The sequence below is a fragment of the Mastigoproctus giganteus genome, chromosome 5, assembly GCF_048544385.1.
Source record: "Mastigoproctus giganteus isolate SK-2022 chromosome 5, ASM4854438v1, whole genome shotgun sequence".
NCBI lineage: Eukaryota > Metazoa > Arthropoda > Arachnida > Uropygi > Thelyphonidae > Mastigoproctus > Mastigoproctus giganteus.
In genome coordinates this window covers 180,414,589-180,437,745 of record NC_143579.1, presented here as the reverse complement: position 1 = coordinate 180,437,745, position 23,157 = coordinate 180,414,589, and the positions used below count along the sequence as shown (strand labels likewise).

General features: G+C 35.1%; 1 protein-coding gene across 1 annotated transcript in view; it reads left to right on the top strand.

Moving 5' to 3' along the window:
• Positions 1–23,157, top strand: part of Xbp1 (X box binding protein 1) — an 89,897-nt gene that overhangs the window by 23,839 nt on the left and 42,901 nt on the right. The window contains exons 2-3 of the mRNA XM_090374284.1: positions 7,991–8,087; positions 19,868–19,987. Of these exons, the coding sequence (XP_090230410.1) occupies positions 7,991–8,087; positions 19,868–19,987 (217 nt within the window). The remainder of the gene's footprint in view (positions 1–7,990; positions 8,088–19,867; positions 19,988–23,157) is intronic.

Genomic DNA, 23,157 nt, shown 5'->3' with positions numbered 1-23,157 from the left:
TCCTTCAGAATGTTTTGCAAATAATCTCTGATAAATCTCTTCAGCATGCTTTTTCAAAACTTGCTTACTTGGAAAATCAAAAGTTCTTGAACCTGAATCTTCTTTCCTAAACTTTTTGGGGTTGTGTAGATAGCTCAGCAAAGCCACAGTTTGGCAATTTCCTCTTGCTTTGTAACGCTGCAAAAGGCTTTGGTGAAACTTTAAAGCAAATGGGTTTTCTGCTGTATCAAGCTTTGCTGATACTTTTTAAGCTTCCTTTCTTACATCGTATGTCACTACTACTAATAATAATAATTATTGCTAAAGATTTGTTGACCTCTTTTGCTGCCTTTCTCAATATAATTGGATAGACCCATCTGTTCCAGCTGCTTTCTTTTATGTGTTTTTATGTTTAGGTTCAACAATTTTTCTTACACTTTCCTGTAATGATTAAGTTTTCACAAAATCATTTAGCTCCCTGTTAGAATTTGACACACTACTGGCTTCTCCATCCCTATGAAATTCATGTTTGAACATAGATGAAAAAATCTGTTCAGTCTGTTAGCATCTTGAGCAGGAATGTTGACATCCTTTTCGACTTTGATTTAATAATTCAATAGGATTTTGTTTTGTTGGAAGATTCTATTGTCAGGGAAATAGGGATAAGGATGTGTAGGCTAGAACAGTGTGTCTGCTGGATGATTACTTTATGTCTGTTGGTTACTTTATCAGATGTTGGAGCAACATCTGATAAAGTAACCAACAGACAGCTTTTGTGGAGAGGAGAGGTAAAAAATACTGTCGGTGTTTGTCTATGTTATTCTGCTCGCAAATATGTATGTATAATATTGTTGCACACTGATGATTCCCTAAGCTATCTGTCCAAGGTGTGGACTTGGACTGAATACTGAGAAACAGCTCTGGAACTAAGTAATTAAAATGTAGGTTCTATCACTGTTCCCCTTCCTTCCCCTCCTGAATGAGAATCTCCAGAAGGAGGTATTTCTAAAAGAATTATACAAGATTTATTTACTGTTTCTTAGTGTTTGGGATTTTGTATTTTGAAACACAAGTCAAGACAGCTGACATTTCTGTTGTACATTTGTACATTGACTATATTAGTAATCATCTTATAATCAAAAGGGACAACAAATCTTTATCAATAAAAAAAAAAAAATATATATATATATATAGCCAAAAAGGTAATTATCAGTGTATTCGTGTATTTAGTAGGTGAGTTGAGCTATCAGGTGTAATAACCGTGGAAGAATTGAGAGAACCTCTATGCTAAAAAATAAATTACCTGAAATAAGATGCAATTAATATAAGCATAAAAGTACCTAAAACTGTGGGTCCTAGGACTAACTACTTCATCTGGGGGTCTGCGACGAAAATCGTAGGAGCCACTGCAATAAGCCAGGTCTCTGTTATGATGTATACGTAAAAAGTATATGTCTACATCATAGCTGACCCAACAGAGACCAGAAGGAACAATAAATGAATAAATAAACTTAAAAATAAATAATAATAATAAATAAGTTCAAGCCAATAGAATTCTGTGGAAAAAGAAGAATGAGATATAAAACAAAAGAAATCTAAGAGATGGGGCAAAACAAGAAAACTTACTGTCTGTGTGGACCCGAAGACATTGAAAGTCGATGAATTTCAACAATTTTTTTTTTTTTTTTAGTTTATTTATTCTTTTATTCTTCCTTCTGGTCTGTTGGGTTGGCTATGATGTATATGTATACTTTTTTTTACGTGTACCTCATAACAGAGACCTGGCTTATTGCGGTGGCTCCTACGATTTTTGCTGCTGAGCCCCAGACAAAGTAGTTAAAGTCCTAGGACCCACAGCTTTAGGTACTTACAATAATTATGCTTATATTAATTGCATTTTATTTCAGGTAATTTGTTTTTTAGCATACAGGTTCTCTCAATTCTTCCATGGTTATTACACCTGATAGCTCAACTCCCCTACTAATACACTGATAATTACCTTTTTGGCTATTTTTCATTATGGTTGCCGGTTTTTTCAACGTTTACTGTAGTACCCCGGATCCATAACTCAATCTTATATATATATTTTAATTTCCCATTCATGTTTACTAAGTCTTTCAGTAATTTCATTGCATCTTTATCTTATATATATATATTTCTCAATCTTTCAGACAAGATATACAAGATTACAATTTTTTTTTTTTTTTTTAAACCAAAAACCTAAATACTTTAGATGAAAGTGCCCCCATGATTAAAACTGTTTTCTATACTTCTGAAGGTTTTTTTTTTAACTAGACTAGGAATTCTATAAGTTAAACTGCATTTCCAGAAAGAAAAAAAAAAAAAAAAGTTGCAAATTGCTTAATCAGAGTTCCTTAATCTTTTACTTTGTTTTTGAACTTTAGCATTAGTAGAGGCATACGATGCAAGAAAGCAAGCTTATGCAGCATCAGTCAAAAAAAAAAAAAAAAAACCTCCCATTTCACCCCTTCATTCGTTCCAAATGCCTTGTAAAGTTCAGTAAAAACAATACTGATATTTTTTCTTCTTTTTTTTTTTCTTTGATGTCTGTAAAATCATTACAGATTTTACAGACGTCAAAGAATAACATCCCAATGAAATATACATATTGATTTAACAAAATAACAAACAACTCCACATAAAAAAAAAAAAAAAAAAATTGGGAGCTTATACTTGAGTTCAAAGGCTCAAAGTTCATGCTGGGAGCATGCACACATAACAATGCATTGTTATTAATGTGGGTGGCTAATGATATTAAGCATGCTCAAACTGAGAATTTGTTATATAAATATAGAACCATGCTGAAAAAAAATGCTGCTGCATGTCATGTCAATGTGTATATATCTGCAATTCTGATATGAGGAACTATATGCTGAAAGCCATGTGGATTAACTCAAGGCTTTTGGGGGAAAATGTTTATTAGCATGGCTTTTACTTGTAGATAGAAGGGACCAATTTTGTAGAGACAATGTTATTTGAACAAAGGTGGTGCAAGAGTTGGCAAATATTGTTGAGGATACCTTAACCATAGCTACTACCAGCTCTCCAGATTTATGATGGAGAATTGGTCTTTTTTTACTTTTATTTGACTCTTTTCCTTATTATCATTATAATATAGTTGCTAACAAAGGGTTTCTCCATCTTTGGCAAAAATTCAGTTTTTATCAGTATTTTTTTCTTTTCACACAAATAAAATAAACTATAATATTAATGTTATGGTTAACCTTTAGTTCCGAGGTTAAAATGACAATAAAAAGATTGGAAACTAAAATACCAGAACTTACCTTCCATCTGCTTATGTGTTAATGAATGAGATTAATCAAAAAAGTGATGATATTTTTAATTAATTTTTAGTTTACAGACCTTTTCAATTAATCTCATTCATTAACACATAAGCAGTTGGGAGTTAAGTTCTGGTATTTTAGGTTTCCAATCTTTTTATTGTTAAAAAACCTACATTAAAATTGTAATAAAAACAATTGCAGATTTCTACTTATTTTTGTTAATGGAATGGCTGTCGGGTGTGCTGCTATACTCTATGCTGCTAAGTAGAAATGGGGGTAATAGTTTCTCTCTGTTATATGCAGTCATTTCAGTAATTGCTGTGCGAAATTAATTAACATCTTTCAGTAAAATGCTAGAGAAATATGATATCGAATTTCAATAAGGCACCCATACAAAATTTTCCATCTACAGGTAGTTCTCGACTTTGAGTTAATTCATTCCTAGCGCGCGCTCGTAAAGAGGGAATTAAATCCCATAGACAATGTTAAAAATAAGGGTTACGTTCTCAACAATGAAATTAGTTAGCTAATTAGTTTGTTTAAACAATGATTGATTTATTCAAAGAAATTAAAACGTAGCCTGTAAAATCAAGCAAATTATAATAATAAAGAAATTATTTATGAACCTACAAATTTTAAAGAATATTTATTCTTCATCATTGACTAAATGCGCACTCATTGATCACTCATTGGCTCGGCACTCGTTGGTTTGTTGCACAAGGAGTTGTCTTCTTCAGAAATGCTTCAAGAGGCGTTTGTTTCCAAGATAATCTTCTATTTTCTTTATAAATTTCAATAGCATGCATGAGCATTTTTTAATGCAATGTACAAATTGCAACTAACATGAGTTGCATGGAGTAACAAGTTTACAAAAAAAAAAAAAAAAAAGGAATGAAGAGAAGATTCTGAAAATTTTTGTTTTTTATACGATTGAAGATTTCAGTAAAGGGGAAAACACATTTCAACATAATAGTGCAAAAAACCCACACAATTCCAGCTATCGGTATTTTTGCAAATGCAATAACATTGAGTTTACTACCCGTTTATAACTGATTTGCAGTAACAGAAAAGCCCAATAAACTGGAAAGTGCAAATTGTTTTTTGTTTTATGGTCGTGACCTCCAGAAATGTGCTTTAGAAAAATGTCACAAAGGCATTCAAAATTGGTTCTTATAACAGATCATATGATAACGATGAAAGTGTAGTGCATTTTAGTGATTTGAAATGGTAACTAATACAATTTGCACTATAAAAATGACCTTTTGGAGAGTTATATAGTGAAAATTTCAACTTCTGAGGTCGTGGAACGAATTACCAAAAAAACAATGTATTATTGGGTTCACATTACAATATTTTCATGATATGGTGATGTCTCTGGAACGGATTAATATCGTAAAGCTGGGTACTGTATACGTACATTGCTTGAAATGCAGTATTTATGAATGTTTAACATTAATTGCAAAAAATGAATGTTCATATTTTTGATTTTGTTGATACTTTGAAAAAAAAATTTAAAAAAATTGTAAACTCGGGAACTTGTAAAGTGAGAACTGCCTGTATTGTATAAATTATGAAAAAAAGTTTTTTGTGTATATATATATAAGATGTGATTTTTCAATTTCAGTTGGTGGAAAGTGCCATGTACTTGTAATTAGATATTGGTAAACAAATAAATATAAAGACAATGTTCAGTGCATAGAAAGAAATTGGAAAAATTGCTGTTGTATTTCATGGTGATGATGATTTCCTATGCCCTAAATGTTTATTTACGTACTTTGTCAGAGGATATAATATTCCTCTGAGTTGTGCTGGTGATGCAGGTTCTTGTTTTCCAACTAGAAAAAAAAGTTTGTGAAAGAACAAAAATAATCCATTGTTAGTGAAATTGCACAGATGTGGGGAGGAGGTAGCAATTCCAAAGTGACTTTAATAAAAATTGTCAAATCAAAAGCAGCTTACTCTTGGAAAGTAACTCTTCAGGTGCAACATCAGGTATCATCTGCCGAGCAACCTGAAAGCATGTAGGAATCCTTCAAAAAAATTGTCTGGCACTTAGTGTGGATAATGCATTTGTTATAGTAGGTGTAACGGCTGGCCTGGCAAGGGTATTAAAAGAGGAGATTGAACACTTGATTGTAGGCTGTACTATCTTTAATTTTTGCACTGAAAAGGGAGCTATGTGCCTTCTGTGAAAGTGGTTGAATAATTAGTAGACATTTAATAATATCTGGAAAGAAGAAAACAAGGAAAGATAGATTTAAACAATTTCAGCTGATGCATGCCACTGAAGTAAAAGATTTTGAAGCATATGATTATCAGCAGTGATTATTTATGCATTAAGAATCTGCTTAGTATAAGATATGTTCTATGTTGTATTTCAATATTTGTAGAAGAATAAGAGAAATTTGCCTCAATATGATATGTAGAACACTTCTAATGACAGTCCCCACCAAATAAATGAAAATAAAATTAATGCAAATTAATAAATTAACTTGACAGTAATAAAATTAATTAAAAAATAATTAACAAATTAAAACAAGGTCAATGCAGATTTTGAAAAGACTTCCCTTCCTGAAACTGAGGGCTTTTTGACCATATGTCTTGATCACAGGAATGGAAATTATAGAGTGTGAGTCGGAATCTAAATAGAGTGATTATTTGTCTTCGCTTGCACGTAAAAGTCCACGAATTGGAGATTAGACATGGACAACAAACATAAATAGAATTCTCATGTAATTTAATTTCAGTGGTTTCTGCAATTAATAGTCTAGTATAATTATGTTGGACACTAAGTATTTTGGCCTCATTGAGTAAAAATGTATGGTTTTTGTTAACTGCATGAAAGGCCAATTCTGATGCTGCTGAACGAGAAGCATGGACTGAGGATCCATACGTAGTCTTAACTGTTTCTACAGTAATGTCAGGCATATTGTCAATAAAATGGCTGAATTCTAATTCCTGGTTAGATGTATTTGTGAAATGAATGAGGAAGTATTTGGGTAGTTTAGATCTTTTTACAGATAAGTTAGTTCTATTAATTTTACTTATTCATGGTGTATACAGTAGTAAGAAAGGTGGGGAGAGCATGTATGAAGTAATGAAATTTTTTGATGTGGCATACACATGGCAAGAATATACCCATCTCCTTGACTTAGTGCGGCCTCGACAATTCCCCTGCATACACGTTACTTAGATCCCTTCCAGTCACTATCTGGCAGCAAGAATATATACCTAGTGATCTGGATGCCTCCTAGATCTAGAGTTAGCAATAGGTTTGCTCCGGTGGATTATTTAGCTGCTGTTTTTAGAGCTGTACCCTCAAAATGTAAGGAAGATTGGATCTTGCCATGATGCCCATCATATTAAGTAATGTCTAAATATCTGATAACATCAGATGTTTAGACATTACTTAATAAGAAAAGGTTCAATTGATATTACATTTTTTGGTAAATATCCAGAACATGGGTATAACTCTGTACTTCGGGAAGAAAGAGAGGAAAGAAGGCAGTGATAGACTGGTTAAGGCACCTCCCACTCACTGCTTTTCCCCTCTCCTCCTTGCCTGCATGTTACTGGGGATGTCATGTGACATCACAATGTGTCGGAACTGAAATGAAGAAAAAGAACTGGCAATAGGGAGCAAAAAATGGGTAAATAGAAATGTATTTTTTTTTTCTTTTAAACAACTAACAAAAATTAACACCAAACACAACCACTGATACTTCTTGCCCATACATTACTAGACTGTTTCATGTGCATTAACAATGAGAATTGCTCGTGCACGTCAACACCCGCAAATATCATGAGAACTTGATATTAAAAATGTACTTGTACAATTACTACAAAAAAAAATCAAATCATCAAGAAACAACTTGAATAGAAAAAACAAAAATAAAATAAACTCGCCTCATCAGTCCTTGCATGCCAGCTGGTGCACTTCATGAACTCCATTCAGAAAAGACATCACTGTCTTTGCTGCCAGAGTGCCTACGCCGCCACATAAATTCTGCGAGATAGGAGTCGAAGTGACCATCGACTGTGCTTGATGGCAGTTGCCATTTAATAGCATTCCATGAACCTTCTATACTGTTGGTGCGTGCACCAGTTTCAGGATCAGTGCCTAACAAACAAAGCAAATGATAATTTCACATTTCAGCCCATTTTTTTTTTTTAGTTGGTGTCTGGAGAGCTTTTAAGATCAATAGCTTTCCCCCTCCCCTCAACCACAGAAGTTTATTCATATAAATGAAAGTATATTTTGCATATTACTTCAGAATGAAAAGTTGGACTGGGGCAAAATTTTCAACCTATGTTTTGCTGGTCCTTGAGAAAATTTCACTTCTAGTTACGATTTCACAGCCCTTGTTATCTCCCCTTCCCTCTACAAAAAGGGCATAAATTAAAATATGTTTTTGCATTAATTGATTGTTGATAAAATGCAAAAACACATGTTTTTGCATTTTACCATATTTTCAACATATTCTGTTAGCGGGATAGTTCTGAGTTTAATTTCATGGCATAACTCCCCAGTTATCTCGGCAGAATTATTATTATAAATTTGGAACAGGAACTTTGATCCATTTCAAAATTTCATTATTTACTTAGATATTTTATAAATCACAAATTACTACTATTTTCTAATGCACCCGAAAGTAATGCACTGCATTGTTAACTAACTTGTTTATTATTAATTATATTTTTAATAGGAAGTTAAAGAACAGAGTTGCTGCACAAAGTGCACGAGACAGAAAGAAAGCAAGGATGATGGACTTAGAGGAACAAGTTAAAGCCTTGGAAATGGAGGTATTTTTGGTTTATGTAGAAAATATTCTGAACTTAGAATATAAGAAGAATTATGCGAAAAAACATTTCTATAAAATGTTTTTTGCATAATTCAGCAAGATACAATGAAACATTTCCATTGTTCCTTGATATGTTCCTAATAATTCTGACTTTATCACAAAAGATTATTCAAGCATTCAAGAAACAGACTTCAGAAGAGATTGATGAACTTATTATGACATATTGTAGATATGTACACTGCCATACCATTAATATCTGGACACCCCTCCATTGATAGTCACATCCTACCCAAGCACCACATGTTAGACAAACTGTAAATATGCTCGCAGGCCTTTGGGGAGATAGCAGTAAGATTTTAAATGCAAGGTGCAGCTATCAACTGACAATACAGAATATAATAGGATGCTACATAAGCAGTCGGTTTGTAGATAACATTTCAGTGGCAGTGAAGTTCCCTAGGTTGACAGTTGCTGTGACCTGCAAATGGAAGTGGACTCGTGCTGAAACCACCACAAAACAATCTGGTAAACCTCTGAAGCTGATGGAATATGACAAGAGAGAGTCCTGCAAAGAATTATGCATGTTGATGTATGTCGCAGTACACACAGGCCCTCAGTGAGATGATTGGAACACACATCAGCACTTGTACAGTGTGAAGGACATTGAACATTATGGGTTACTACTTTTACAGTTTCCACAAACCACTGATATCTCCCTGACTAGTGCTACATGCTATCTAGTTTGGAGTAAGGTCTATTGTTTTTGAACTGTAGGACAATGGAAAACTGTGCTTTGGAGTGGTGAGTCAGAGTACATGGTCTACCAGACTGACAGTCATGCCTGGGTGGGGCAGATGCCCCGGAAAAAGCTACTGCTGGACTGTATTGGTACTGACAATGAAGATTTACTAGAGGCAGTGTGATGGTCTCGGGCTGTTTTGCATGGTTAATCTTGAGAACATTGGTTTTGGATGCTGAGGTTGATGTAGGTATCCTGGAATAAAATGCATTATGTACAGTGTGGCCCATTCGGGAAGGTCCATACCTATATCAGTAGGACAATGCCCCATGTCATTCGGCTTGCATTGTGTTAGGGTAAGTAAGAGTAGGAACAGGTGCACATATACTTGCATGACTGGTTTGAGGATGTGAGCATTAAAAAGTTGGACTGGCCGGCCCTGACCTCAGTTTAGAGAACCTCTGGGGTGGATTAGATTGTCAGATGTGTGCGAGGAGAGGCACTCAAATAACACCGCTGCATTGGTCACCGTTTTAAAGACAATGGTAGACAATATCTCGGGATATTTCCAAAATTTAGTAAAGTGTTCCATGGAGACTAGAGGCTGTCATGAAGACTAAAGGTGTCATACACGTGATATTCATATAGATATGCAGGTGTCCCAATATTAATGGTAGGGCAGTGTATATCTTTATTTATTTTCATTTTTGTTTTTGCCTCCTTGAACATTTAATAGTTAAAGTCAATTAATTACATAATTTGATCTTCACAACCCCCAGACAATATAGTGTTTCTCAATCTTTTCTCACTGAATACTCCTTTTCAGGGCTTTTTTTTTTTTTTTTTTTCTCAGAACAGCGTTCTGGAAGTTTGAAAGAAATACAAATAAAAATTATTATTGTCATTGGCACATTATGTGCCAGTGGAGCCGTAAGCTAGGTGCACAGCTTTAAAAGAAATTGCAATAAGAAATATGATGATAACGCATTTTTCTTTACAGTGGAAATCTTTATCAAAATATTTTGAATAATAAATAATACCTATTAAATTAGTTTTGTCCACTTTACTATACTTCTATAATTTGACATGTCAAATTAGTGCTTATGAAGCTTATTTAACAGTATCACTGGAATGAGAACATATATAAGCGTTTTAACAGGAGAGACTGCTTCTATAGAGATGGGATACACTTAAATAGAAAGGATGCAAGAATATTTGCTGATACTATCGAGGCAGTGTTAGGTGCGTCGGAAAACTGCTAGCGTGGGGGAATTCACAGACTAATAGATAAACAGTAGCCGTAGGCAGAAGTGAAAGTGATGCTTGCACTGCTTCTATTGGAATGAGCAGCAGCGTAGAAAGCAAGGTGTTGGGGATTTCAGGCCCTGCTGTGGGTCATCATGAAATAAGTAAATACATGGGCTGTGTTAGGGTAAGTAAGAGTAGGAACAGGTGCATGTATACTTGCATGTACACCAAAACTAGGAGTATAGTAAATAAATTTGATTACCGTATTTTCCCCATGTATAAGACGCACCTTAATTTTGGGGCCCGAAATTTGAAAAAAAAATGTATTACATAAAGTTATTGAACTCAAGTTTTATTCATACAACTCATCACTGTCAAAACTCCCATCCATTAGCTTGTCCTCATCTGTGTCTGATGACGGATCACTGTCTTCATATATTGCCTCGTCCTCAGTTCCATCTATGGCATTTGAAATGCCACACTTCTTAAATGACTTGACAACAATCTCAATCTTGATATTATCCCAGGATCTTTTCACCCAGGAATAAACTTCTCCTATAGTTGGTTTCTTCACTCTTCCTGCTGGTGTTCAAATTGTCCCCAGAAGACTTTGTCCATTGGTTCCATTTGTCTCTCATGGCAGCTTTGAAGGGTTTGTTAATGCTGACATCAAGTGGTTGGAGCTGGGATGTCAAGGTATGACCGGCAAGTTTTGTTTTTTGCTCTGCAGAAATCTTCTTTGTATTTTTTGTTATGTGCGTCCTGAACTGATCAAGCACCAATAGGGCAGGTTTGCGTAAGAGCCCACCGTCTCCTGCTCCAAACTTTCTCAAACCAGATCTTCATCCCATCCTGATCCATCCAACCCTTGTCGTGAACATGGACAATTACTCCTCGAGGAATGTCATTGTTTTGTGTTTGAAAATCAGCATAGGAGGCAGCTTGGTTCTGTCGGCACAACAAGCTAGAACAACTGTATAATGGCTCTTTTCATGTCCACTTCACAGTTACAGTTTTCACCCCCTTCTTATCAACAGTTCTGTTATTACTTGGGACATCAAATTGAAGGGGAACTTTGTCCATATTTGCAATCTGTCCCAACTCAATCCTATGTGTCTTCCAACATTGAATGACAAAACGATGAAATTCAAGGATCTTCTGCTCATAGCTTTCAGGCATCTTTTGGGCAAGTCTGGTGCGTGTACGCATGCTTAGTCCATTCCATTTCATGAACCTGAAGCACCAATTGTGTCCTCCTTTGAAATCAGTAACTTCTTTATCATCAGCAATTCTTCTTGCCTCGTGCTGAACCATCTTTGCGGACACAGGAATTCCAATTGCCCTTTGCTCCTCAATCCATATCTTCAATTCCCTCTCTAAATCATGCTGACTTACCTCTAAAGGCCTTCTTCTGCCGTGGTGTTTTCAGTAAGCTTTCTTCTTCCCATAGCCAGTCTCAGATTGTTTTCTCAGTTGGAGGAGGACCAAACTTACGTTCAGCAGCACGATTTCCATTCACTTTTGCAAACTGGATCACTTTTAACTTGAATTCAGCACTGTACGAAAATCTTTTTTTTTTTTTTTTTTGAGCCATTTCTGGCCAGAACGTGGCAAAACATAACCTAATATACTGGTAACAAGAGCGAATCAATGAGTGCAAAGACAACAAGTGCGAAAAAGCAGGAAATGCAAGTAAAAAAAAAAAAAAAAAATCTACAACCACTGTATAAGACGCACCCAGTTTTTAGACCCCAAATTTTTCGAAAAAAGGTGTGTCTTATACATGGGGAAATATGGTAATTTGAAGTGCTGGTGAAGACATCAAAGGCATATATTGTTGGGATATCAGAGACATGGTGTCACAGATATAAGGAATGCCGAATTGAAATTTGGAGGGTACATTTTTTTTCTTATTCATCTTCAAGAGGAGTGTTTCCATTTACAATGGGTTTCCTCAGCCTACAAGTTATTTCTTGTTAGGAATTTTTTCCCGCCATAAAGTGCGGTTCAAGGTGTCTTGGTTGGTTAAGCCTCGGGCTGTCATGCACTCCCGTACTCCATCCATCCATGTCCTCCTAGGTCTTCCTCTTCTCCTTCTTCCAGGAGGTATCCATTCCAGGATAGCCTTTAGATATCTGTTTTCTTGCATCCGTTTTACATGTCCATACCATGTTAGACGCTTTTCTTTGATGTTGTCAATAATAGTCTTTTTCACTTCCATTTTTTCCCTTATGTCTTCATTCCGTTTTCTGTCTCTTCTAGAAGTTCCTGCTGAGAGTGTCCAAAAATCCATTTCTGTGGAGAACAATTTGTTTTCCGCTCGCCTATTCAATGTCCAGGTTTCCGCTCCATACAATAGAAAACTTTGTACAATCGTTTGAAATATAAGTTTCTTTGTTTTATTTAGGATATTTTTGCTCCACAGAACAGAGTTTAACATGCCGATAGCCTTTCTGCCATCTGTAATTCTCTTATTGATCTCTGCTTGGGATGATCCATCACTTTGTAAGATTGATCCCAAATATTTGAATTTATCGACTTGTTTGATTTTTAAAACCTGCAATATTTAGAACGTGTCCTGGCCCAGAAGACAACATTTTAGTCTTGCTAAAATTGATTTTTAGACCTCATTGTTTATATTCCTCAAACAATTGACGACATGCATACTTGGCATCTTCTAAGTCTTGTGCTATCACCACCTGATCATCTGCAAAAGGTAAATTGTGAATATAGGTGTTCTTATTAATCGACAATCCCATTTTATTACATTTTTTTGACCAGGATCTTAGGCAGATGTCAATATAAATTTTGAAAAGTGTTGGTGACATGCAACAACCTTGTAATAAGCCTTTTGAAGTGTGAAATTCAGGTGACAAAGCTGATCCCACTTTAATTCTGCATCTATTATTCCTGTAAATTGCATTAATAATGTTAATCAGTTGTCTATCAATATTTGCCTCTTTCAGTGCTTCCCATAAGAGTTTTCTTAGAACACTGTCATATGCCGTTTCAAGGTCAATGAAAATCATAAAGATTTTTTTTTCCTTTTGATTGGCATTTTTCAAGGATCTATCATACTGTTGAGATATGATCTATACATGACACCTCCCAGCTGAAAAACCACTTTGTTCTTCTGATACCTCAATTCGGGCTTCTAAATGGTTCCTGATCCATTTTCCAAGGATCTTTAACAGCGGGTTCAGGACGCATATTCTTCTGTCATTTAAGCAGCTTTTCCGATCGCCCTTCTTATAAATTGATGTAATATATCCTGTTATCATTTCTTTCGGTATTTCTTCTCCTCTCAGTATACTATTTAACAGTTTTTGTATCAGAACAGCCACTCCTCCTCCTCCATATTTCAGAAGTTCCATGTAAACTCCTCCGGGCCCAGGTGATTTGCCATTCCTTCCTTCCTTCCTTCCTTCCTTCCTTCAGCAGGAGTTCCACTTCCCTAACAGAAACTTTTAAGCCCGAGTCTTCTACACCAAAATCCTCCATCGTCTTGAACTCTTCCCAGTCTTCTTTTAAAAGTCCTTCACAGTACTCCGTCCAGTCTTTCAAAGGTATTAATTGCAAACCAGCATTGTGTTTATTCTGTTTTCTCAAGTCTTTAAGGACCTTCCATGATTCCGCTGATTGCTTGAAGTCCAATTTGCTATTAATAGTTGCACATTTCCTTTCCCATTCATTTTTCACTTCTACTACCAACCGATTGGCTATTTTCTTTTTTTCAACATAAACGTTCCTATATGCATCATTCCTATCACCAGCCATTTCTGATATGCAAGTTTCTTTTCCTCTACAGCAGCTCTTACTTTCTCTGTAATCCAGGTCTTTTTTAGTCCTTGGCTCTTCTTTTTGCCTAGGATTTCATGAGCTATTTTTTTAACAGTATTTTTTAAATATTCGTAGATTTCTCTAGTATTACCTTTTATCTCTATGTTAATTGCAGCATCCAGTCTTTGGGTGAAGTTGTTTCTAATTCTCTCATCCTGGAGTAGGTCAATGTTAAATTGATCCACTTGTAGCATTTCTCCTTCCCTGCATTGTTGGTTGTCCACACACATTTTCTTAATCCAGTTCCACCTCAGTGTTGTTTTAACAAGAAAATGGTCAGATCCACATTCAGCTCCTCTATAAACTCTGACATCTTTCAATACATATGTCCCTGAATGTTTTGAAATAATGTAATCTATAACTGATCTAATTTGTCTTGTCTCCTGTGACCAAGTATATTTATGGATATCCTTGTGTTGGAAAAATGTGTTGTTTATTCTCAAGTCGAACTGTTCACAAAGATTGCATAGTCTATCTCCATTGTCATTCCTCGCTTTCTCTCCAAATCTTCCAATAACTTTGCTATTTTGTTCAATTCCTACTCTTGCATTGAAATCTCCCATTAGAAATATCTTTGTTCTTAGGAATTTTTTCTATTAGTTCTCTCAGATCCTCCCAAAATTCATCCTTCAAGGTATCGGCGGTGTCATTAGTCAGGGCATATATTCCCAAAATACATATTTCTCTCCCGTATATTTTCAGTTCCAATGAGATCATTCTTTCATTAATAAATTGCCAGTTTTTGATGTTGTGTCTCAATTTCTTTTTAACAGCAATAGAAACTCCTGCTCTTGCTGTTTTATCAACTCCACTCCAAAAATAGTAGTATTCTCCCATTATTTCCTCTCCACATCCCTTTTTCTTTGTCTCTGATAACACGACAATGTCTAACTTGAATTTGTGCAGTTCATCCGAAAGAAAGTTTCTTTTAGTTGAAAGGCCTTGAATATTCCAGCATCCCAAAATCATAATCTGTTTGCCGAGTCGTTTCCGAAAGTGCAGTCTATTTTCATTTTTACTTGTACGTCTTTTAGCATTTGTGTATTTTTTACACTGAACGAGGAGCTAGCCTGTTGCAGCAACCTCCAACCTGGAGGGCCGGGGTATCTCTCTTAGTCTGGCCCCTACCCTTTGACCTGTCCGGCTTGGGAGGCCCTACCAGTAGCTAAGCTACCGCCGACTTAGCTCTCCGGGTCATCGGGACACGCAAGCCCTCCCCCCACCGCGGCAAGGTGGAGAATACCATCAGGGGACATTTTTTTAAAACTTATTTATTTATTGTACTAGGCAGTCCTAGCCAGCATTCTTGGCATCCCTGCTAGGGCCGGGTACAATGTATACAGAAAGGATGGGAAGGGAGGAGGGGTTGTGCTGTTAGTCAAGAAACACATAAAATCTAAGGTAGTGCAGCCAGTTGACATTGGTGGACAGTACAATGTTGAGTCAGTTTCGTGTGACATAAGCACTAGGAAAGCAAAAATTAGGGTGGGAGTGTGTTATTGGCCTCATGACTCTGATCAATACAGTGAACAACTATTCAGAGAAATAGATTGGGCCAGTAAATCAGAATGTCTTATAATGGGAGATTTTAACTTTCCAGATATTGATTGGAAATTGTGGATTGGTCACTTGCACACTAGCAAGATGTTTGTGGATTTATTGGAGGATTGTTTTCTAGAGCAGCATGTTCGTGAGGCAACCAGAGGGAGTAATACTCTTGATCTAATCATCAGCAGTGATTATTCCTGCATTGAGAATTTGCAGATGAAGGAACCACTAGGTGGCAGTGATCACAGTGTACTGATGTGGGATTTACTTAAATATGTAACTACTATCAGGGATAAAGTGAAGGGTTTTTGTTTTCACAAAGATGACTATAGTGATCTCAGACAATTTTAAAACTCTATACAGCTGTTGATGTTACCAACCAGCAAGTTCTAAATGGGAAACATTCGAGGAATTAATCTTGGAAGCTACTGGTCTTTTCATACCAACTAAGAAATATTGTTCAAAGTTTAGGCCTAAATGGATAAACTAATCAGACGAACTAATGAGACTCATGGCAGAGAAGAAAAATGCATGGGATGCATATAAATAATCAGGCGTCACAGGAGCCAATGGTAGATATAAGCTAGTCTGTAATCAAGTAACAAAGGAGGTTAGACAAGCGAGGGCAGATTACAAGAAACCATTTGCAAATGATGCAAAGATGTCTTTACTTGTATAAACTCTAGAAGGACGTGGATGAATCAGATTGGTCCACTTGATATTGATGGTTCGACTGTAGATAATCCTGCTCAGGTAGCTGACAAACTGAATGAATATTTTGCATCTACATTCACATATAGGGAGATATTTAGAGTGGGAAATGCCAGAAGTTTATCAAACTCTTAACAGGTTGCCAAATGATTTTGTACTAACAGAAATCAAAGTGGTGGAGAAATAGTTGAAGTTAAACATAAGAAAGGCACCATCTGGGCTGAATGGGATCTATCTAGTTATATTAAAGGAGGCAGCAAAGGAAGTAAGCAAACCCTTAGCCATAATTATGAGAGCATCCTTGAACTCAAGGGAGATCCCCACTGACTGGAGATGGCAAATGTATCCCCAATTCATAAAGGGGGATCAAAGGATGACATGAGTAACTACAGACCTGTTAGTTTAACTTCTGTTCTGGGGAAAACAATGGAGTCACTGGTTAAAGAAGCATTGCAGGATCATCTAGAGGAGACTGCGATAATAATTCAGACACAGCATGGGTTTGTTAAGGAGAGAAGCCTTGTCTGACCAATTTGATTGGATACTATGATGTGGTCACAAAGGAACTGGATGCAAAAAATAGTTTTGATATCATATGCTTGGATTTCAGGAAAGCTTTTTATACTGTTGCACATGGAAGACTAAAGCACAAATTGCAGCAGTATGGCATTAAGGGCAAATTGCTACAATGGATAAAAGGATGGTTGAGTGGGAGAAGACAGAGAATGGTAATCAATGGACACCGCTTTTCATGAACTAATGTTATTAATGAACTCCCCAGTGTTTGGTGTTGGGCTCATTGTTGGTTTGTATATTTATCAGTGATATTGATGAAGGTATATCAGGCTTAATGTCCAAGATGATACAAAAGTTGGCATGGTTGTTAATGACAGCAATGAGAGTATGCTCCTGCAACAGGATCTTAGGCACATTATAGCCAAAGCAGCTTATGCACCATTAAACCCCTCACAACAACCAACCAAGAACAGAATCTAGAAAAGTTGGGCAGATGGGCTGAGAAGTGGCAATACTGCATATGGGTAACAGTAACTCTAGAGAAATGTACCAACTGTATAGTACTACACTCAGAGTAGTGGAGAATGAAAAAGACCTGGGGGTAATTGTGCAGTCAGATATGAAGTTTTCTGAAAAGTGCAGATAGGCTGTCAGAGCAGGTCATGGGGTGTTGTCAATGATATACGGGAACTTTGCTAGCAGGGATAAGGAGGTGATTATCCCTTTGTATAAGGAAATGGTCAGAATGGTCACCTTGAGTACTGTATACAGATCTGGAGGCATCATTTTAGGAAGGATGTAGAGCTGCTGCAACGAGCACAGAGAAGGGCAAGAAATTGGTGAGGTGCTCTTACCAAGTTCTGCAAATTGCAGTGTCTGGAGATTAGGCACATGTGAGGTGATCTGATTGAGGTGTGTAAGGCCTTGAATAGTTTGAGCAGGCCAATGCTGATGGATTCTTTGTCTTGCTCAGATTACTTGCCTGAGGTGGCATAAATTCAAATTGAGGAAATGCAGTTGTAGAATAGATTGCTTGGAAATTTGCCTTTGGTTAGTGCTAGTTGATTGCTTAAACAAACTTTTGGAGCGAATGGTGGGTGAAATGGGAAGTGGGTTTTTTTTTGGCTGATGTATAAGTTGCTTTCTTGTGTCGTGTGCCTATGCTAATGTATTTTTAAGTGGGATATTACTGAATTATCAAATAAAGGAAATGGTGACTATTAAACACACTACAAAGAGTGGGATTGCAGCATGAGTGGCCAAAATGATAAAATTGTTTTCTTAAGATCTCAGGGGGAAAAAACCATTGAAAACTAAATGTTTAAGTCTGTGAAAATGCCCAAATTTGGTGCATTGTGCACCATGATTTTCTAAAAGTTTTCTGGGGGAGGACCTGCAGGTTCCCCCCCTCCTAGTGATCTTCCTCAATGTTCTAGAAGTTTATATTTTGCAAAAAAATCTTGCCTCTCTTTGAAAATTTATTTCAGTACCTCAAGCCACTGTTTTAAATTTGTACTTATATATTAAGAAAACTAAAGTTTTTTATTATATTAATAAAAGTATCAGTGCCGTTATGATTTGTAACCTTTTTATTAATTATAATGTTTAAATTAAAACTAAACATCTCTCCTTCTAAATACTGGGTAAAATCCATTATTTGATTTTAAGTAATAGAGTAACAAAATTTTATAACTTATTTATGAATGATAAAATTTATTACTTGTAATTAATAATTACAAATTCCAGTTAACTCAATGCTGCACACTAAGCTGTTTTGAACTTGGAAAAGAAAAATTTATCTTCTTTTCTATTACAGTATACTTAAACTAATTCTAAAATTGGTTTGAAATATTGACTTGGCAACCTTAATGGAAAATCTAACCTCCAGGGACAATATTAGGATAGTATGCACAGTCATATTGCTTATCCAACAGGTTATTGTTAATGGCAAAATTTTTTCCCTGCTGGTTGTTTTTGGAACTAATTTTGATTTTTTTGTGTAATTGTGCTTTAATTGTGAGCACTCTGTATGTCAGTTGTTGAATGGGCATAATCCCTACTGTTACCTTTCAGAAAAACTTACCAGCTGAAGCCAAAAACACTCCAATCATAATTCTGCTTGATTCCTCTCCTACTTCTCAAAGACAATAAAGATCAAAAAGCATAGATGCTGTCAGGAAGTCACAGCTAGACTAGTTCTGCATGGGTATAACCCAAATAATGCAGCATATCCTATAGTGGAGTTACAGAGAGCTTCATATCAACTCAGATGATTTATATTCTGATCTTAATGAAATTTGTGATTGCTTGACAAATCTTTCTGAAAGGCCCAAATATAAAATATCTTGCAAATCCATCCACTGGGAGTAGTTATTACATGAGGACAGGGGGGGAAAAATAGTGGGTTTCTATTGGTCTGATTTCAGTGAAATTTGGAATGGCTCAACAGATCTTTTTGAAAGGTCCAGATGTAAATTTCATAAAGACAATAGGTGTATTATGCACATATGCTAATGCATGTAATAAGAGTAGTGAACTGAGTTTTACAGGAAACCTGCTGCAGGGTTAATAGTGCCACTGCATTTATAAGTATAAGCATAGTTTATACTTTAAGTTTCTCTAGGAAAATAATATTTCTACAGATATGACACTTATTTTTCTTTAAACATTTGCAAAAAGAAAGATTTTGCATTGTATGCATGTCTACATTCAGTTTGTTAGTTTACACATGTTTTAGTTTAATTTCAAAATCAACTTAATTAGACTTGTTCTTTCCAGTGTTAAACATTTGTCTAACATAAGTCGATAAGTTAATTGTAAAAATTTTCAGTGTATTCCTTTATGTAGTTTTGATAAATTTATTATTAAACATTAAACAAGTTTTTTATATATATATATATATATATATATATATAATTCTGTTTAGTGTTACTATTTAAGCTACTGTTTATTATAGTGCCATTGCAAACATGCTTCTGCTTTTTTACTGTCTTGCAAGTACAACCTGTGAGGAATATGTAAAGAAGCATGTTACTTAAGGTGCATTTTCATTGCAAGTTTGTAATGAAAAGCAGTATATCTCATAGTTCTCATAACAACATAGTGTGATTAATTTATTCCTCCTTCATGTGAGGAATACAAAGTATGAAGACAATCTTTTCTTTTTTATTTTTTAATAGAAAAGGACCATATCATCAGAAAATCACTCTCTGAAACTTAAGAATTCTCAGCTAGAGAAAGAAAATATTGATCTGAAAATAAGGTTGGGATTAAAAGACAAAAATGAAAATATTACTGAGGTATGTACTAATGTTGCATATATTATAATTTATGTGTGTACATACAGTGGGTTTAGTATAAATATTTGAAAAATTATATGAGAAAACATGTTTATGTATCATCAGAAAAAAAAAATGTAATAAGTCTTCTTGCTTCACTTCATTTACTTCTTTCAAAGAGGAACTCTTTTAATTTAGATAAACTTACATCCACAAGAAATATTTTCAGGCATATTTTAAAATTATCCTCCCAATTTAAGTTTATATCCGCTTGTATATGTCATGGGATTAAATGTAAAAGATGCCTTCAGTATTTAGTCAACCCTTTTAAAGCTTTAAACACCTGTTAGGTCACCACAAAAATGTCTAATATCCAAACATTATAACTTAAAGAGAACTAGATAAGAATACATGTTTGTGTTCTTAACTAATCTTATTACTCTTTTCTGTACTCTTTTTCAATATTAAAACCACTTTGTATAATGGAATAATTCACCTCTTTGTATCTACTGGCTCTGGGGGGGGTACTGTTCATCATTGACAGAATCACAGCAAGTATTAGTTTTTCTAGGATTACTGCTATCCAATTGCAGAACCTTGCATTTTCCATTGTTATTACCTTAGCTGCCATTTATTATCCCATTCCTATCTGGGTCTTGTTGAAGTAGCATACCCTGATTGTTTCATTAACTACCCTACCCACATTTGTATCAAACCTTAGACAAATTATCAGAGGAAGTATCTGCTCTGAAATTCCAACTTTTAAATATATTTCTTTAAAAAAAACATTACTTAAAAGGATAAATTATTTCCTGGATGAACAATATTTTTGGGTAATTCAATCATTGCATAAAAATATCGTGCTGAAAATATTACAGTAATTTAAACCAAGTATTGTATTCTTATTGTAATTGGGTGACCAGCCTTCTCTATTTTAACCAGTAGATTAGGGTACATTTTTCAAAAAGGGTTCTGTCATCTGTGAGCTCAAAATGCACAAGCTGTTCAAATATAATTTTGTGAATATATTATATTCACAAAAAAAATTAAAATTTGCAAATGTATCACTGGTCAGCAAATGTGTATTTTGGTCAAAAACAAGGCAGGATATAGTAACTATATTAGGGTGCACCACTTCAAACAGTTTGAAGTGGTGCACCCTAATTTCATATTTTATTTTGACATTCAGTGGATAATGATGTCTTTAGTATCAGCAACTTGACTTCCCCAATTAAATCAAATCAGTGATGCTGATGGAAACTGCAGACCATTCTGGAGGAATAGCAAAATTAATGCTTGCATCATTTCATTTTAATAACTATTTTGAATGTTTTTGTTGCCAGGATACTGAAAAGCACTGCTAGAGTATTAAATACTTATTTAGTATCTCATATTGCAGCCTTCTCTGAATATATTGGGAATGGAAACAAAATTTTGTTCTATAATTAGACTTTCTCTGAGAGAAGAAGAGGTCAGTTAAGATTTAATTTTTTTGCAAAATAGTATCTGACAATTTTCATGTTAGACCCCCATTAGATTTAATCTGTCTTACACACTTACTCAGCTTAAATCGAGCAGTAATAAAAGATACTAGAGCTAGATCCTGATCAAATAAAAAGCCAGCAAAGCCAATGTTTCTCTGAGTCTTTCAATACAAACATAACTTTGAATTTCCAAGTTAATGCACTTTTGTGATAGAACATTAGTAATCATAGAATAGAAGTCATTTCCCATCCTGCTTTTACAACCTCCAGACCCCAGTCCACAGAAAATAGTTAAACAATAATAATCCAGTCCCAATTATCTGTTTCATCTTCAACACTTGTAAATTCTTCCACCACCCAGCATAACAGGAAGGAGAGGTACCATTTTTTTTTTTTTTTTTTTTTTTGCTCTTGCCCTCACTCTAGTGGGAAAAAACACCCTACCAGGGACAACTGAAATTGTCTGCAATAGTCAAATTCTACTTTTGGCTATGAAAAGAATGTAGAAATCTACAATCTTTTCATAGATTTGGAGAGATTTGCCTTCAGATACTTCCAACCTTGAATCTTTATTTTTTGACTCCCTTGTGTTCCTGCAGTCTGTAGTTTCCCTTTTCCTAATTTAAACTGTTTGGCAGTACTTATGCTAAATATTAAAGAGAAAGAAAGGCATAGCACATTGGAGTAGTATCTAATGTATAAACATAAAGAGAAAAGCCTTGCCACTTTTTTTGATACACAAAAAATAAAAGTTTAACTATGGTAATTTGCCCCCTTGCTTTGAAGATGTATACTCTCTATTCCCATTTCTTTTACAGTGGAAAGAGTGAAATAACATTATATATGTCTAAGGACAGTGTCGCAAGAATTAATTGTACTTTTAGATTTACTCAAAACAAAATTAAAATAAAAGCATACAGTTTTAGTAACTAAAATAAAATTTAATGTGGAAAATTCTGATATAAACATTTACAAATACTTTAGCAACTGCTGACCGGGCTAGCCAGGTGGGTAAAGTGCCTGCCTGGCAACTCAAGGGTCGCGGGTTCGAATCCCGCCTCAGGCTTGAATCAGAGTAGAAAATGCAAAAACCTTGGAAGGTGCAATATGGCCACAGAAGCTGATGCGCCAACACTAACAAAAAAAAAAAAAAAAAAATTTAGCAACTGGATATGTACATGAAGTATATATGAAGTACAATTTGTAACTGTAATCATCACTTCTGTAGTTCAAACCTTGCAATTGTATACAAATATTTATGTTAATGTGAGACCTTCCAAACTATCAAACAAAAATAGAACATTTAAAGTGTATAAGCCAAAAAAAATTTATTCACATGTGAAACTCTAGAATTGATTGAGCCTACAGCTTGGGAAATCCAGGAAACTGAAAATGATCAAATTCCTTCTTACTGATCCATCTAGAATAGCTTTTCCTAAACTGTGGTTTGCGGACTCCAGGGGTCCACCGAACCATTCAGAAGGTATCATATAATATGTCCACCATTCAGAACATATCACGTAATATGTGTTTATTTTCTTAAAAAATATACCGATAGAATTGCAATGAATTTCGTTATAGAACATTACTTATTTTCGATACGATTAGTATATAATTGTATACATATTTCAGCTTATTCGTTCTGTGTATAGCAAATTGATGATAAATTTATTATATATCTGTATAAGAATTAAGTTGAGTTGTTTC